Source organism: Vombatus ursinus, unplaced genomic scaffold (assembly GCF_900497805.2).
Source record: "Vombatus ursinus unplaced genomic scaffold, bare-nosed wombat genome assembly UNPS02014793.1, whole genome shotgun sequence".
In the NCBI taxonomy this organism is placed as follows: Eukaryota; Metazoa; Chordata; class Mammalia; order Diprotodontia; family Vombatidae; genus Vombatus; species Vombatus ursinus.
Genome location: NW_020954571.1, coordinates 11,189,029 through 11,204,631, shown reverse-complemented (window position 1 = coordinate 11,204,631; position 15,603 = coordinate 11,189,029). Strand labels below are relative to the sequence as shown.

General features: G+C 40.6%; 1 protein-coding gene across 1 annotated transcript in view; it reads right to left on the bottom strand.

Annotated features, from left to right (window-relative positions):
* The window catches only part of WDR34 (WD repeat domain 34), a 30,280-nt gene extending 23,360 nt beyond the window's left edge, over positions 1 to 6,920 (bottom strand). The window contains exon 1 of the mRNA XM_027869322.1: positions 6,477 to 6,920. Within this exon, the coding sequence (XP_027725123.1) occupies positions 6,477 to 6,920 (444 nt within the window). The remainder of the gene's footprint in view (positions 1 to 6,476) is intronic.
* Positions 6,921 to 15,603: the final 8,683 nt, after the last annotated feature.

The following is a 15,603-nucleotide window of genomic DNA, read 5'->3' as shown; positions in this document are numbered from 1 at the left end:
GTCAGGAGGACCTGAGTTCAAATTTGACCTCAGACAGATAACACTTACTGGTTGTGTGACTCTGGGTGTCACTTAACCCCAATTGCCTCACCAAAAAAAAAATTTGATCCGGAGAAAAAAAAAGATAAAAAATATCCAGGAAATCAGTTGCTATTGTTGTTGTTTTTAATGGGAATAGGAAAGACTAGCAATACCAAATAGCAAACTATACTACAAAGTTGTAATTGTCCTAATAACAGGGTAAGAAATAGGTTTTCTGACAGAACAGATCAGACACACAACATATAGAGAAAAATGAGCACAATAACGTGGTGTTTGATAAATCCAACTATTGGGGCAAGAACTTATTATTCAATAAAAACTGTTGGGAAAACTAGAAAGTAGTCTGGCAGAAATTAGGTGTAAGACCAACATCTCACACCATATACCAAGATAATCTCAAAATGAGTACATGATTTAAACATAAAGGGTGACATCATAAGCAAATTGGTGAAACATGACCAAACAAAAGATAAAGGTCATAGGAGGTAAAATGGATAATTTTGATTACATACAATTAAAAGGTTTTGCACACACACACACACACACACACACACACACACAAAACCCAATGCAGCTAAAATTAGAAGAAAAGTAGGAAACTGGGAAAAATATTTGTAGCAAGTTTCTCTAATAAAGGTGTCATTTCTAAGGTATATAGGGAATTGAGTCAAATTTACAAGAAAAAAACGATTGATAAAGATATGGATGGGCAGTTTTCAGAAAAAGAAATCCAAGCTATCAATATCTATGTGAAAAAATGTTCTTAATCACTAATAATTAGGAAAATTCAAACAACTCTGAGGTACCATCTCACATCCATCAGATTGGCTAAGATGACAAAAAAGGAAAATGACAAATTTCTAGGGGCTTTGGGGAAACAGGTGCAGTAATACACTGCTAACAGAGCTGTGAACTGGTCCAACTATTATGGAAAGCAATTTCGATTATGCCCAAAAAAGGTACTGAACTGTGCATATCCTTTGACCCAGCAATACCACTACTAGTTTTAAACCCCAAAGAGATCAAAGAAAGAGGAAATGAGCCCATATGTACCAAAATATTTGTAGCAACTCTTTTTATGGTGGCAAAGAATTGGAAACTGAGGAAATATCAATTAATTGGGGAATGGCTAAACAAATTATGGAACATGAATGTGATGGAATACTACTGTGTTCAAAAAATGACAGAGATGATTTCAGAAAAACCTAGGAAGACTTGTATAAACTGACACAAAGTGAAGCAAGCAGAAGCAGGAGAACAATTTATACAATAACAACATATGAAAAGATAAATCAACTTTGAAAGGTAAAGATAATCATCTTTGAAAGACTCTTAATAATCAACACAATGACCAACCACAATTCCAAAGGATTCATAACAAAACATGCTATACGGATAGTACAAATTGAAACATATTTTCCTTTCTTTCTTTTTCTTAATTTTTTTTTGCACATGGCTAATGTAGGAATTTGTTTTTCATGTCCATACATATTTGTAATGGGTTTTGTTTTTCTTGCCTTCTCAATGAATGAGGGTTAGGGTAAGGCAAGAAATCAAAACTAAAAATAAAATTAAATTTTTTACAAAAGGAAAAAAAGAGTTGGAATATTGTATTTAAGTAAGAGCAAATAGCCTAGTATAACTAAACCATAAAATGTATAGGCCAGTTCATAAAGAGTTTTAAATACCAGAAGCCTTTATGATCCTGGAGGTAATAAGGGAGCCAACTGGAGTTTACTGAGTGGGGGCAGTGGAGGGAGAGTATGATAAAAGTCAGAATAGCACTTTAGGAAAATCACTTTGAGCTGAGGAAAAGAAACTTGAAGCAGAGAATAAATAAATAGGAGGTTATTACAATAGCCTAAGGGAGAGATGATGAGAGACTGAACTAGGGTGGTGGCTGAATGACAGAAGGGGAACATGGGAGAGATGTGGAAAATAGAAATGACAAGACTTGTCAAATGACTGGATGTGTGAGGTGAGAAATGAGAAATCAGAAATGACATTAATGTTTTGAACTTGGAAGACTGCAAGGATTGTGGTGCCCTCTTAAGTAATAGCAAAGTTTGGAAAAGTAATAGTTTTGGAGGGAAAGGTAATTAGTTGTCTTCTGAACAAGTTGAGTTCAAGGTGTGACTACAGGATGTCCAATGTTCAATGTCTAATAGGCAGGCTGTGATGCAAGACTGTGGCTCAGAAGAAAGACTGGGACTGGCTACAAAGATCTAGGCATCATCTGCATAGAAATAATAAATGAATCTAGGGGAGCTGATGAGATCACCCTGAGAGAGAATATAGAGGGAGAAGGGGACCCAGGAGAGAGCCTCACGGTACATAAGTGGAGATATGGATATGGTACAACAAAGGAGACTGAAGAGTGGTTAGAGACGTAGGAATAGGACCAAGAAAGACATGTCATCAAAACCCAGAGAGGAAAGACCATTCTGTTTTGTTTTTTTTTGGTGAGGCAATTGGGGTTAAGTGACTTGGCCAGGGTCACACAGCTAGTAAGTGTCATGTGTCTGAGGCCAGACTTGAACTCAGGTCCTCCTGACTCCAAGGCTGGAGCTCTATCCAGTGCGCCACCTAGCTGCCCCCTGGAAAGACCATTCTGGAGTAGAAAGTCATCAACAGTGTTAAGTACAACAGAGAGGTTAAGAAGGCTAATGATGGAAAACAGACCCTTAGATCTGCCAATTAAGACATCACTGAGGGGCAGCTAGGTGACGCAGTGCATAGAGTACTAGCCCTGAAGTCAGGAGGATCTGAGTTCAAATCCGGCCTCAGACACATGACACTTACTAGCTGTGTGACCCTGGCCAAGTCACTTAACCCTATTGCCTAATCCCCCCAAAAAAAGACATCATTGATTACTTCAAAGAGACCAGTGTTAGTTGAATGATGAAATCTGAAGGGAGAGTGCGGAGAGCTTAGAAGACAGTGGAAGACAGTGAGAAGAGAGGAAGTGGAGACACTAAGGTTAGACAACTTCTTCCAGGAATTCAGTTGAGAAAGGGAAGTGAGATATAGCATGAAAGGTAGCATGGAGGATGGGATCTAGTGTGGGTTTTTTAAGGATTGGGGAAGCTTGGGTAGAAAGGAAGGAACAAGTAGATGGAGAAAGCCTGAAGATTAGAGAGAGGAGGAAATAGTGTATACAATCTGCTGGAGATAACACAGGGAATGGCGTTAAGACTAAGACTACAAACTGCAGAGAAGGTGCTGACCTGAACTGGTAGAGGGGGTTACTAAGCATGATTAGTTGGTTGCATTGATGTCCAATGTTGTTTTTAATAACCCTTTTTTTTTTTAAATAAATGTCTCCAACAACATACCAGACAAGTCCAGTGAGAGAGAACTCTAAGGCAGGAGGCTCATTTCACTTTTGGGTAGCTATATTTTTAAAATAATATTTTCCTTTTCCTCAATTACATATAAAGACAATTTTTAACATTCATTTAAAAAAATTTTTGAGTTCCGAGTTTGAGTTTTCTCTCACCCTCCCTCACCTTCCCCTCCCTGATACAGTAAACAATTTGATACTGGTTATACATGTTCAATAATGCAAAACTGATATCTATGTATCACTTTAAAGTTTACAAAACATTTTATATACACATTATCTCATTTGAGTCTTGTGACATCCCTTAGGACAGGAGTAACAGAAAACAACAATGAAAGACTCCAGAACTCTGATTAATGCAGTGATCAATTTTGATTTCAGAAGATTAAAGGTCAGTCATGTCTCCCTCCTTTGGCAGAAAAGTGGTGTACTGTAAGTGGGGAATAAGGGAAAGATTTTCAGACATGGCCACTGTGTTGATGTGTTTTGTTGAACTATTTATTTCTTATAAGGGAAAGGTTGGGAGGGGGGAGTAGTCATCAGAATATCACAGTGATACAAAAAAGAACACAAAAGACTATTTTGTTTTGTTTTTTGGTGAGGCAATTGAGGTTAAGTGACTTGCCCAAGGTTACACAGCTAGTACATGCCAAGTGTTTGGTCTGAGGCCGCATTTGAACTCAGGTCTTCCTGACTTCAGGGCCGGTGCTCTATCTACTGCACCACCTAGCTGCCCCCACAAAAGACAGTTTTTAAAAAATTAAGTGTTTTGTCTGCTTCCACTTCACCTAAGAAAGGCCCCAAGGAAATTAAGATCTTATTTGAGATCTATCTTCCCCAATAAACATCTGTATATACTGGGAGGGGAGGTAAAAATGAATATAGAATCAATCAATATCTACACGACACTACACAAGATACAAAGAAGCGTAAAAGATAATTTCTGACCTAGGGAAGCACAGAACTCTAACATGTTAAGAGATAGATGAGATTTTTTTTTAGGCAATTAGGGTTAAGTGACTTGCCCAGGGTCACACAGCTAATAAGTGTCAAATGTCCAGTCTGAGACCGGATCTGAACTCAGGTACTCATGACTTCAGGGCCAGTGCTCTATCCACTGCACCACCTAGCTGTCCCTTAAATGAGATTTTTGTAGAGTTAATCTAACCCTCTCATTTTAAAAAGGAAAAAACTGAGACCCAAGATAGAGGTAGTGCGGTACAGGAGAAAGAACACCCAATATGGAATGCTAAATTTGGTGTCACTAGGCCTAGGTTTGAATCCCAACTCTGCTACTTAATAGTAATTAGTAGTAATTACTACTAATTATTACTATAAATTTATAAATAATATAAAAATTACTATTACTACAAATACTATTACTAATAAGTAGCAGAGTTGGGATTCAAACCTAGGCCTGGTTTAGAGTTTACCTTAAGCAAATCCCTTATCCATTGTGGACCTGTTTTCTCATCTCATAAATGAAAGGGTTGGATTAGAAGACTGCTAAGGCCCCATCCAGTTCTAGATCTATGACTTTTCTGAAGTCAGTGTGTTAAGTGGTAAAGTCAGTAGTAACGCCAAAACTTATAATTTAATTGGGGATACAGAACAAATATCTTTTAAAATAACTGAATGCAAAGTGATAGATGATTAGGTATCAAATGAGTGCTACAGGTAATAAATGAAGAGTTCAGAAGAGGAAGAGTTTAATTAGGTCAGCAAAATTCTTACTCAAACAAGACAAAAAACATAGAACTCCTGGGGAGCAACAAAGAAGGGGGAAATTATTTAAAAAGCTAGCCCTTGAGCCTGCCTCCGTTGGAGCACAAGTAGGGGGGAACAGGTGAGCTGGGAACTGTAGTTTTATGTAATTTAGCTTTGGGGAATATTTTGAAATAATTTCAACTCCCCTTGTGAGAGGCTCAAGCTCTGGGAACTTTCAGAAGGGCCAGACAACAGCAAGAATGACTCAAAATTGAGCAGAAAGTAAAGTACCCCAGTATTAAAAGAAGTTGGTGGTTCTCTGAAACCAGAAAGTATAAAATCTGTTGGAAAGGAAGAGAAGAACACAATCCAAAAACTTTGGAACTGAATGAGAGACCATAAAATCCAAACCCTTCATTTTACAGAGGAAACAGGCCTAAACAGGTTTAAGTGACTTATTTAAAGTTACAATGAACCTGAGTTCAAATCTGGCCTCAGACCAAACACTTGATACTTACTAGCTGTGTGACCCTGGGCAAGTCACTTAACCCCAATTGCCTCACCAAAAAAAAACTATTGTACATGAGCCAGGTATAAACCTAATCCCATGCTTTCCCCCTTAGAAACAAGAAATTCTCTTCTGGCTCTTTCTGACCAACCAAAACCAGCTCACTCCATTAGGAACAGACACCATAATACAACCAGCCAGCTCCGGCATTCTGCTGCCACCAACAGCCCCAAGGGCTATGCCTTTTTCAGTCCACCCCAGCCTCGACCGCAATAGGTCAGGTAGAGCTCTCCACCATTTATAAATCTGTACAGACTCTTTCTAAATCCACATAGATAGATACATTGCTTGTGCTACCGCTCCGGATAACAATGTTTAACTGTTGTTACCAGTCCCAAAACCCAGACTTGTTACACTAAAGAGCGTTAGTTTCATTCGGCTTCAATTTAGAATCACCAATATAGATGATGAAGACCGCATACATTTATTTTGTATACACTTATATGTGCACATGTCGTTTCTGCCAATAGAAAGCTCCTTGGGAGTAAGGTCTGTTTATTTCATTTTTTATATCTGCAACCCTTTCGCCTCGCACATCACCTGGTATACAGTAGGGGCTTAATAAATGCTTGTTGATTGAGTCCAATGCCAAACTATCCACTCCCTGACCTATTTTACAGATGAGGTAGCTGAGATCCAAGAAAAGGGAAGTTACTCTTCCTAAGTTATACAGCAGGAGGAACTTCAGGTCTCAGAGCCTGGGATGGGGCAGGGGGGAGCGAAGGGGTTGGGGGTTATTGGCGGCATCGAGGGGAGGGAAATGGGTTTCACCACCGACTGTCTTTCGGGGAGGGGAGTCCCCTCCCCCTCACTCACCGGCTCACTCCGGATCTCCAGGGACCCTCTCCAGAGGGAGGGCACCGTGGCCCCGTCCAGGGTCTCGTCCTGCAACATGCCGGGAGCCTGGCCGGGGCCCGGGCCGGGTCCGGGGCCGCAGCTGGTGCCAGGGCCGGGGCCGGGGCCGGGGCCGGGGCCAGGACCGGAGTCGGGGCCGGAGTTGGAGAAAGGGTCAGGATCTGTGCCGAAGTCAAGATCGGGGCCGGGGCCCTGGTAGGGGCCTGGGTCAAGATTGGGCTCTCGATCCGGGTGGGGACGGAGATAGAGGTTAGGGGCGGGGCAGGGGCTCGGATCAGGGCTGGGCCCCCAACCTAGATGGGGGCCAGGGTCAGATTCAGGACGCCGGGGATTCTGGTCGCCTCGGATCTTTCCCCACCGCCAGCCTCTAGTATTTGGCCGCGCCCTACGCCCAGAGGTTTCCATGGAGACGGCGCCCGACCGCCTCCTAGTCCCTTAGAAGCTGGCGCCTCCTGATGACGCCTTGAACCACGGCCCCAGGCGAGGACTGATGCCTTTGCCGCCATCTTGACCGTGGGCAAGTTTCCTCCTGCTCGGAGGACTCCACTTTCGAGGAAGGTGGCGCAGTGGCCTTGAGCGGACTAGCCGATCTCGGAGGGGCGGGACAGAGGAAGGCCCAGCACTTATTTGATGTATACGAGACAGTGGGCCAGCCAGTACCAGGCTCTAAGATGGCGGCGAGGGGGAAGGTCGCTTGGGAGGCGCCCGGCGAAGGCGGGGAGCTGCGGTAGCGTCTGCGGCAGGGGAGTGGAGGGCGCGCCGGAGTCCGCAGCGCCCGAGGGCTGGGCAGGGAAGGGCTCGTCGCTGGCTGTGGCGTGACCTTGGGCAAATCCTTCCCCCTTGTCGGACCTCGGCTTCCCCTACTTTAAAATGGGGGTGGGGAGGCGGGCCCGCGCTGGTTTCTAGGACCTCCCCCCTGCCCCCAGCTCTGCCATGTGCCAAGAAAACCACATTAAATCTGAGGCTGGACCCGGGGCATTGACCCTCCAGCAAGCCTCCGGCTAATGCTCCCAATACGTGCTACGTGTTTTCCAAAAAGAGAAAGCAAAACTGAAATAATAATAATAATAATAATAATATTGGCCACAGCTAGCGTTGATAATTGAGTTTTGCAAAACGCTTTATATATTATTTTTAAGTGCCAGTGTCTTCCTCAACTCCTTTTAATTCCAGTGGCTTCCCTCTGTTAATTATTTCCTATTTTTCTGTATATAGTTTACTTTGTATACATTTGTTCACTTGTCTCCTCTGTTAGAGCGCAAGCCTTTTGAGGGCAGGGGCTGTGTTTTGCCTCTTTTTGTATTTAGCACGGAGCCTGACACATTTCTTGTTTAGTCGTTTTTCAGTCTTGTCGGACTCCTCCTGGGGTTTTCTTGGCAAAGATACTAGAGTGGTTTGCCATTTCCTTGTCCAGCTCATTTTACAGATGAGGAACTGAGGCAAACTTCGTTAAGTGATTTCTCCAGGGTCACACAGCTAGTGTCTGAGGTTAATGGGTTGATATAAAAGGTTTAATAATAATATTAAATTTAATATAAAAGAATACAAAAGGTTTAATAATAATAACAAAGGTATATTGATTGATCTCATTTGATAACCCAAGTGCAAGTAAGATAGGAACTAGATGTTTATAATGGGGTAATCAATCAGTAATCATTTCTTAAGGCCCTACTTAAGGATACAGGAAGACAAAGGTAAAAATGAAAGTACATGCTCTTAAAGAACTTACATTCTATCAGTCAATCGACCCGCAAGCCTTTATTAAACTTCTCCAGGCTATACTCAAGGAAGGTCAACTAAGTGAAACTGCTTGCCCACAAAAAGCTTTGATTCTATCAGGAAACAACAAAGAACAATGACTTTCAAAGTTGAGCCAGACCACAAAATTTACACTGTCAAATGACTGTATACACCCTTCCATCTGAGGGGTTGGGGGGGGCCCTGCCCCAGACAAGCTTAAAAATCTGTGTAAAATTTCTTTGGCCCTTCCTTTGTACCAAAAGTCTGAATTCTTTCTTTTTCTTTTATGGAGTGTTTACAGTACCCAAGCACAGCACTTTATTGTAAATTTGAGTTTATTTTATACAATGTTATACATATATTTTATGCATTTCTGAGTTTCTAAATTTTTTCTGTGTCTTCTCTTGGCTTTTGCATGTCGTCTTTGGCTTGTGCAAAACTTCCAAAAAATTTCCATTTACTTTCTTATGCCAACTTGCGATATATCAGCCTGCAATGGGGAAAGTTACAATGTGAAGACACTGGACCACATTTCACTTTCCAAATCAATATTCACTCTACCACTGTTGACCGGGAATAGTGACACAAGGGTCTTGCATGAATTAATTCGACCTAAAGCTTTTTTCAGCCAAAGACAAGGTTTATTAAAACACAGGTAGAGGGAGGGTAGTGATTCTAACAATCAACCATATTGACCAGACTCTTAAATCTGAGCACTTTAATGGAGGCAAGATGGATCTTATATACAGAAAGACTGTGGGAGGGATCTAGGAGTGACCAAGTAGTCTGGAGTGACTGAGAGAAGGGAGGATCTAGATGGCAGTGGCCAGTAGGCTGGGGTTCCGGGAGATACAATGGGCCCTAGATAGGATCAATAGTGGGAAGTAGCCTAGGGCAATCCGAAGGTAACAGAGAATTGGGAGATTGGGCGTAGGCCACAATGCAAGGGCAGTTGAGAGGATTATGGCCTCAGGCAAACCCCAGAGACTTGACCTAGTGGGAGAGTCCAGGGCTCCTTTTTGGGGTCCAGATCCAAAAGACATGGTCTTTTCCTTTTGGGGGTTCAGATCCCATCCCCATCACCACCATCTGCTTTACCTAATTCATAACCTCCCCTCTGTCCATCCCACCTCACCCCTGCCTTCAATTTCTTGCCCTTTCTCAATAATCAAACCAATACTAACATTGTTCCTGAGAAGGGAGGGTCACAGACTGCCCCAAAGATTAATTCACCTTCCAGGTGATTCTTTAAAGTCTGCCCTCCCTCCCAGCCCCAGCCAGAAGTCCCAGATATGTATTATCTCCTTTAAAATGTAAATTCTCTGAGGAAAGAGACTGTTGCAGGTTTATTTGTTTTTGGTATCCCTATTTAATACCACAAAAGTAATATATTAAATTATCAGGAGATGTAGATATGGAACACCATAAGAAATGATGACAATATTTGAGAGAAGTATGATGAGCTTCGCACATGTTTAATAAGTGCTTTTTTAATTCATGGAAATACAGATACAGAATAAACATAATGGGGAGAGAGGCACTAGCATGGAGAGAAAGGGAGAGAGGCTACATGTAGAGAGTAGCATTTGAACTGAGTTTTGAAAGAAACTAGAGATTCTAAGAAGTAAGGGTGAGGATATTCCAGGCATGGGGGAAAGTCAGTCAGCAATCATTATTTAGAGCTTATTGTGTTCCAGACTCTGTACTAAGGGGTAAGGATATGTTAAAAAAAAAAAAATAAAATAAAAATTTGGTCCCTGCCCCCCTCTGGGAGTTTACATTCTACTGGGAAAACTAAAGTGAGTATGTACATACAAGGCAACATTTGAGCTGAGTGTTGAGTAAAGCCAGGAGTCCAGGTGAAGAGGGGGTACATTCCAGGCACGGAGGGACAGCCAGGAAAAGGGCACAAAGTTGAGAGATCGAGTGTTGTATTGAAAGAACAGCAAGACGGCCAGGGTCTCTGAATCATAGAGTACCAGGAAAGGAGCAGAGTACAAAAAGGATGGAAAGATAGGAAGGGGTCATGTTATGTAGGGATTTAAAAGCCCAACAGAGGGCTTTATATTTGATCCTGGAAGTAATAAGGAGCCATTGGAGTTTATTGAAGAAGGAAATAACATAGTCACTTTAAGTTTCAGGAAGATCATTTTTGCAGCTGAGTAAAGGGTGGATTGCAGTGGGGAGAAACAGCAGGCTTTTGTAATAGTCCAAGCATTAGGTGATAAGGGCATGCACAGCAACAGGGCAGCTGCTGTGTCAGAGTAGAAAAGGGGGATATATAGGAGAGATGTTGTGAATGTAGAAACAAGATTTGTAGGTGGATTGAATATATGGGATAAATGAAATGAGGAGTTGAGGATGACTCCCAGGTTTTGAGCTTGGGCAACTGGGAGGATAGTGGTGCCCTCCAAAATAATAGGGAAGTTCAGAATAGGGGAAGGTTTCGGGAAAAAGATAATGAGTTCTGTTTTGAACATGTTGAATTTGAGATGTCTATAGGACATCCAGTTCAAACAGACATTTGATGGTGTGAGACAAGGTCAGGAGAGAAGTTAGAGCTAGATTTTTAAAAATCTATGTACCATCTGTATAGGGATGATAATTGAATCCATGGGAGCTGTTAAAATCAACAATGGAGATAGTATAGAGTAATTCTCTTTGAATCCTTAGGAATGTCCTATGGGATCAAAACTATTTTCATTATAATACTAAAAAAGTTATTTACCTATTAAAATTTTCTTTCCCTTTCCAACTGCATATCTGTGTGAAACCACATTTTCTTCATATATGTCAACCAAAAGAACATGTCACAACAGATAAAATGCACAAACATACATGAGACTCTAGCAGTGTTCTATTTAGCCAGATATTAAAGAGATTTACAAAATTATGAAAAACGTTGCCACTCTTCTCACTGAGTTTTTTTTGGATTTGCAAAATAGTTATTTTTCATTTAAATGTTATTTATATTAACATGTTATGATAAGTTTGTTATAATTTTTAATGATTAGTTTTAATTTCTAATACAATAAATATTTATTTTAAAACCTCGTGTAAATAAAAGCTTTTTGAGATCCACAATAATTTTTAAGAGTATAAAGGGGTCCCAAGACCAAAAAGGTTGAGAACCACTGGTATAGAGGCAGAAGAGAAAAGAGCCCAGGACAGAACCTTGGGGGACACACACAATTAGTGAGCTTGAGCATCACCTAGACAGAGAACCAACAAAGGAGAGTGAGAAGTTATACAGGTAGGAGAACCAGAAGAGAACAGTATAATGCAGGAGTGGAGAACCAGAAGAAGAATCAGTCAAAGGGCCAAACTTGAGGACCTAGAGGGCCACATGTAGCCTCAAGGCCACAGTTTCCCCTCCACTGGTATAATGAATACCAAGAGAAGACAAAGCTGCTAGGAGGAAAGAGTAATTGGCAGAGTCAGAAGCTGCAGACAGGTAAAAAAGGATAGATAATGATTGAGAAAAGACCATTAAATTTGAAAACTAGTATCATTGGTAACCAGAAAGGGCAATTTCAGTCAAATGTTGAGGTCAGAATGCAGAGGTTTTAGAAGAGAAACAGAAGAGAAAGTGTGAGTACTGATTGCAGGCAGCTTTTTCAAAGACTTTAGCCATGAAAGAGAGTAGAGATATAGTATGATACCTAGTGAGGAAGATGAAAAGTGAAAGTTTTTTAAGTATGGAGGAGACATGGCCATGTTTGTAGGCAGCAGGGAAGCAGACAGACAGATTGAAAAACAGTGAAAGAATGCAGGAGATAGAGGTCATCTACTGGAGAAGAGATGGAATGGGGGATCATATTCGTATGTAGAGGGATTTACCTTGGCAAGAGGAACAACCACTTCTTCCTGTGAGACAAGGGTGAAGGAGGAAAGAGTAAGAGTATATAAAGGAGGCTGTCCCTCCTTTGTCCAAGGACTTGAAAAGAGGAGGAGGAGAGGAAAAGGAGCTTTTAAAGAATGTTCTCAGCTTTTTCAGTATGAGGCAAGGTCTTTAGCTAAGAGAGTGGGAGGAGGGGAATCCATGACAGGCTTGAGGGATGAAAAGTGTTAGGAATAACTACTGTAGTAATAGCAAATTGATTAGGAAAGTGTAAAAGGATTGCCTTGCTGCAGTGAGCTGAGATTATGTAACATAAATTTGTGCTGGGCGATCACCAGTTGTCTTGACTTATGTCTTGCCACTGGACTCTGATGACTCTGGAGGGAAGAGTGAGGCTGAAGACCTTGCACAGCTCTGCCTCACTTAAATCCAATTCACTAGCAAGTCAAGACATCACTCTCACAATGTCATTGGTCCTCTTCTGAGAATGAAGGACAAACAACAACATTACATTTGTAATGCAGAAGTGGAATGCTCTGTATGAGGAAGAGTAGGAAAGCCTGTTTGGTTGGACACTAAAAAAGTCTAGAAAGATAGATTGGGGCCAAGAAGTGAAGGACTTTAAATGCCAAACTAAGGAGTTTGTAGTTGATCCTAGGGATGGTTGGGAGCCATGCCATTGGAGTTTATTGAACAAGGGAGTGATATGGTCAGAAATGTACTTCAGGAAAAATCACTTTTTGCAGTTCTGCAGAGAGAGAAAAGACATGATTCAGGGAAACTAATTGGGAGATTATTGTCCAAGTGAGGTGGTGATGGGAGCCTGAGCTAGGGTAGGTGGCCACGTGAGTAAAGAAATGGAGACTGACATGAGGAATGTTGTGGAAGTAAACTCAACAAGACTTTGCCAAGTCAGTGGCTGCTGATTGGATATTTAGGGTGAGGGAGAATGAGGAATTGAAGATGACTCCAGGGGTTTTCAATATTGGATGAATAAAAAACTAGTGATGCCCTTGACAAAAATAATGGGAGTTACATGTGCTCACTAATCTGGTCATTTCTGACCACTTGGGGCAACTGGAGCAATGATTGTATTCCTTCAGAAGCATGTGGCAGAAATAGACATGTGCTGGCCCATTCAGTCCAAGAGGGGAGTTATGGACAATGTTCCTGAATTCTAACTTCCTATGTCAAGTAAGGATTTCAGTTTTCCAGACAATGTGATCCTGGAATCTAAACTTTTAGCCAATGATGGGTGATTTCTTGGTCAGTGCCAACTTTAGAGTTTTCCTCACAAGTCTTACAGTCTTATGATCCAGCCATTTGGAGAAGAACTCACAAGGCAGGATGATATGAAATCTAGCCTTTGAGTCAGAAAACAGAAATTTCCTAGGTAGTGTCAGCTTTAATGGTTACACCAGAAATAGCCCCAAGCCCCATAAAAGGCAACTCTGCCCTTCTTTGCAGAAGTAGGGGACTTGTATAGAACATGGCATATAACATCAGACTTTTTCCATGTGTTAGTTGGTTTTGATGCATTTTTTCCTTTTTTTAAATTCTTTGTTGTAGAATATGTCTCTCTGGGTAGAGAAGAGGGAACAGCACATCAGAAAATATATAAAAACATTGTGGCAAGACAAAAAAATGTAAAAATAAAACATATCAATAAAGTTATTTTTTAAAAGTAGCCAAAAAATAAGAATAATCAATGTTGGATGGGCTGTAGAAAGATAAACACGATAATGCATTGGCAGGGGAGTATGATTCAGACAGTCATTTTGGAAAGCAATTTGAAATTATGTGAATCAAATGACCATGTCCTTTGACCATGAGATTCTCTATCAGGCATATACCTCAGTGAGGACATTGATAAGAAGAAAGTTCCATATATACCAAAATATTTATAGCAACACTTTTTGTGGAAGCAAATAACTGGAAATAGTGTAAATGTCCATCAGTCGGGAAAAAGCTAAACAAATTGTGGTATACAAATAGTGAAATATTATTGTGTTGTAAAAATAATGGATATGATGAATATAAACATGTTCATGGAAAGATTTTAAAGGAATTGATGCAGAATGAAGTAAGCTGAACCAAGAAAACAATATGCACAATGACTACAATAATATAAATGGAAAGAACAACCACAAAACATTTAAAAATGAATGTTGTAAAATTTCAAAGAACAAGTATGGCCCCAAAGAAGAGAAACAAGGGGATAGCTCCACCACCCCCTCCTTGCAGAGGTGGGAGGTTGTAAAACATTGCATACATTTTCAGATCTTTTTTTAATTTATTCAACAGTTTTGCTGATTTTTTTTCCTCTTTTTTTTCCCTTTGAAAAAAAGTTTTTGTTATACAGGATGGCTCACTGAAAGAGAGGAGGAGGAGGAGTAGCAAATTGGGAAGGATATTAGGAGAAATTTAGGTGATATAAAAACAAAAGATATAAATTTTTTAAAACAATTTAAGTAGCCTCAAGTTTGAGAGTTCAAAGATCAAGCCCTAAAAGATAGACAAAGACATTTCCTGAGCATTGGTACCTCTTAGAAAAAGACAAAGATTGTCCACATGGCCCCTGCAGATAGAGGGCAGAGCCACAACATGGAGGGGCAAGTTATATGGACCTTGCCATATACAAAACCTGCTGCTATTACTGTTATTTATTCAAACAGAGCAGGTCCAGGGGAAAAAGGTTGTTCATATAGCAGTACTAAGTGTGTTTCCCTTCCTGAGGGTTGTGTAAAGTACAAGCGGTACTACAAGTCTTCCAGGGCATTGCGTAGGACCCTGTGAGACAGCTAGGGATTCACCGGAACAACACTTATGTCTCAGAGGCAATCTCAAGTTTTGCTATGTCATTGAAGCAACGTTTAAACCAGGGTTTCTTAACCATTTTTGTCTCAGGGACACTCCCTTGACCCCTTGGTGTAGTTTATGATCCTCTTCTCAGAATAATATTGTGGTTTAAAAAAAATTATCTCTCCCTCCCACTGCTCCCCCCGCTATAAACAATTAAAAAAAGGAAAGAAAAAGAAAATCCTCATAGCAAATATGCATAATCAAGCAAAACAAATTGTCTTATTGGCCATGTCTCACTGTGAATTTTAAGTCCATCACCTCTCTGACAGGAAGTAGGTGTTGTGTTTCATCTTCAGCCCTCTCTACTCATTTATCATTGCACTGATTAGTACCAAAGTCTTGCAAAGTTTTGTTGTTGTTTTTTAATTTGTTGTTGTTTTTTAAATAATGTTGTAACTGTATAGATTGCTCTAATTCTGCTTATTTTACTTTGCATCAGTTTGTAGAAGTCTCTCAGTTTCCTTTAAGACTGTCTCATGATTTCTAAGGGCACAATGATCAGAATGTTTTTAAATGCATAAAAGAAAACACGTAGGACTACAAAAGGATCCAATTATATTGGAATACAGTTACCAAATTTTTTTTTTAAACAAGTTCATAGATGCCAGGCTAAGAGCCCATGATCAAAACTGATTAGAATTCATG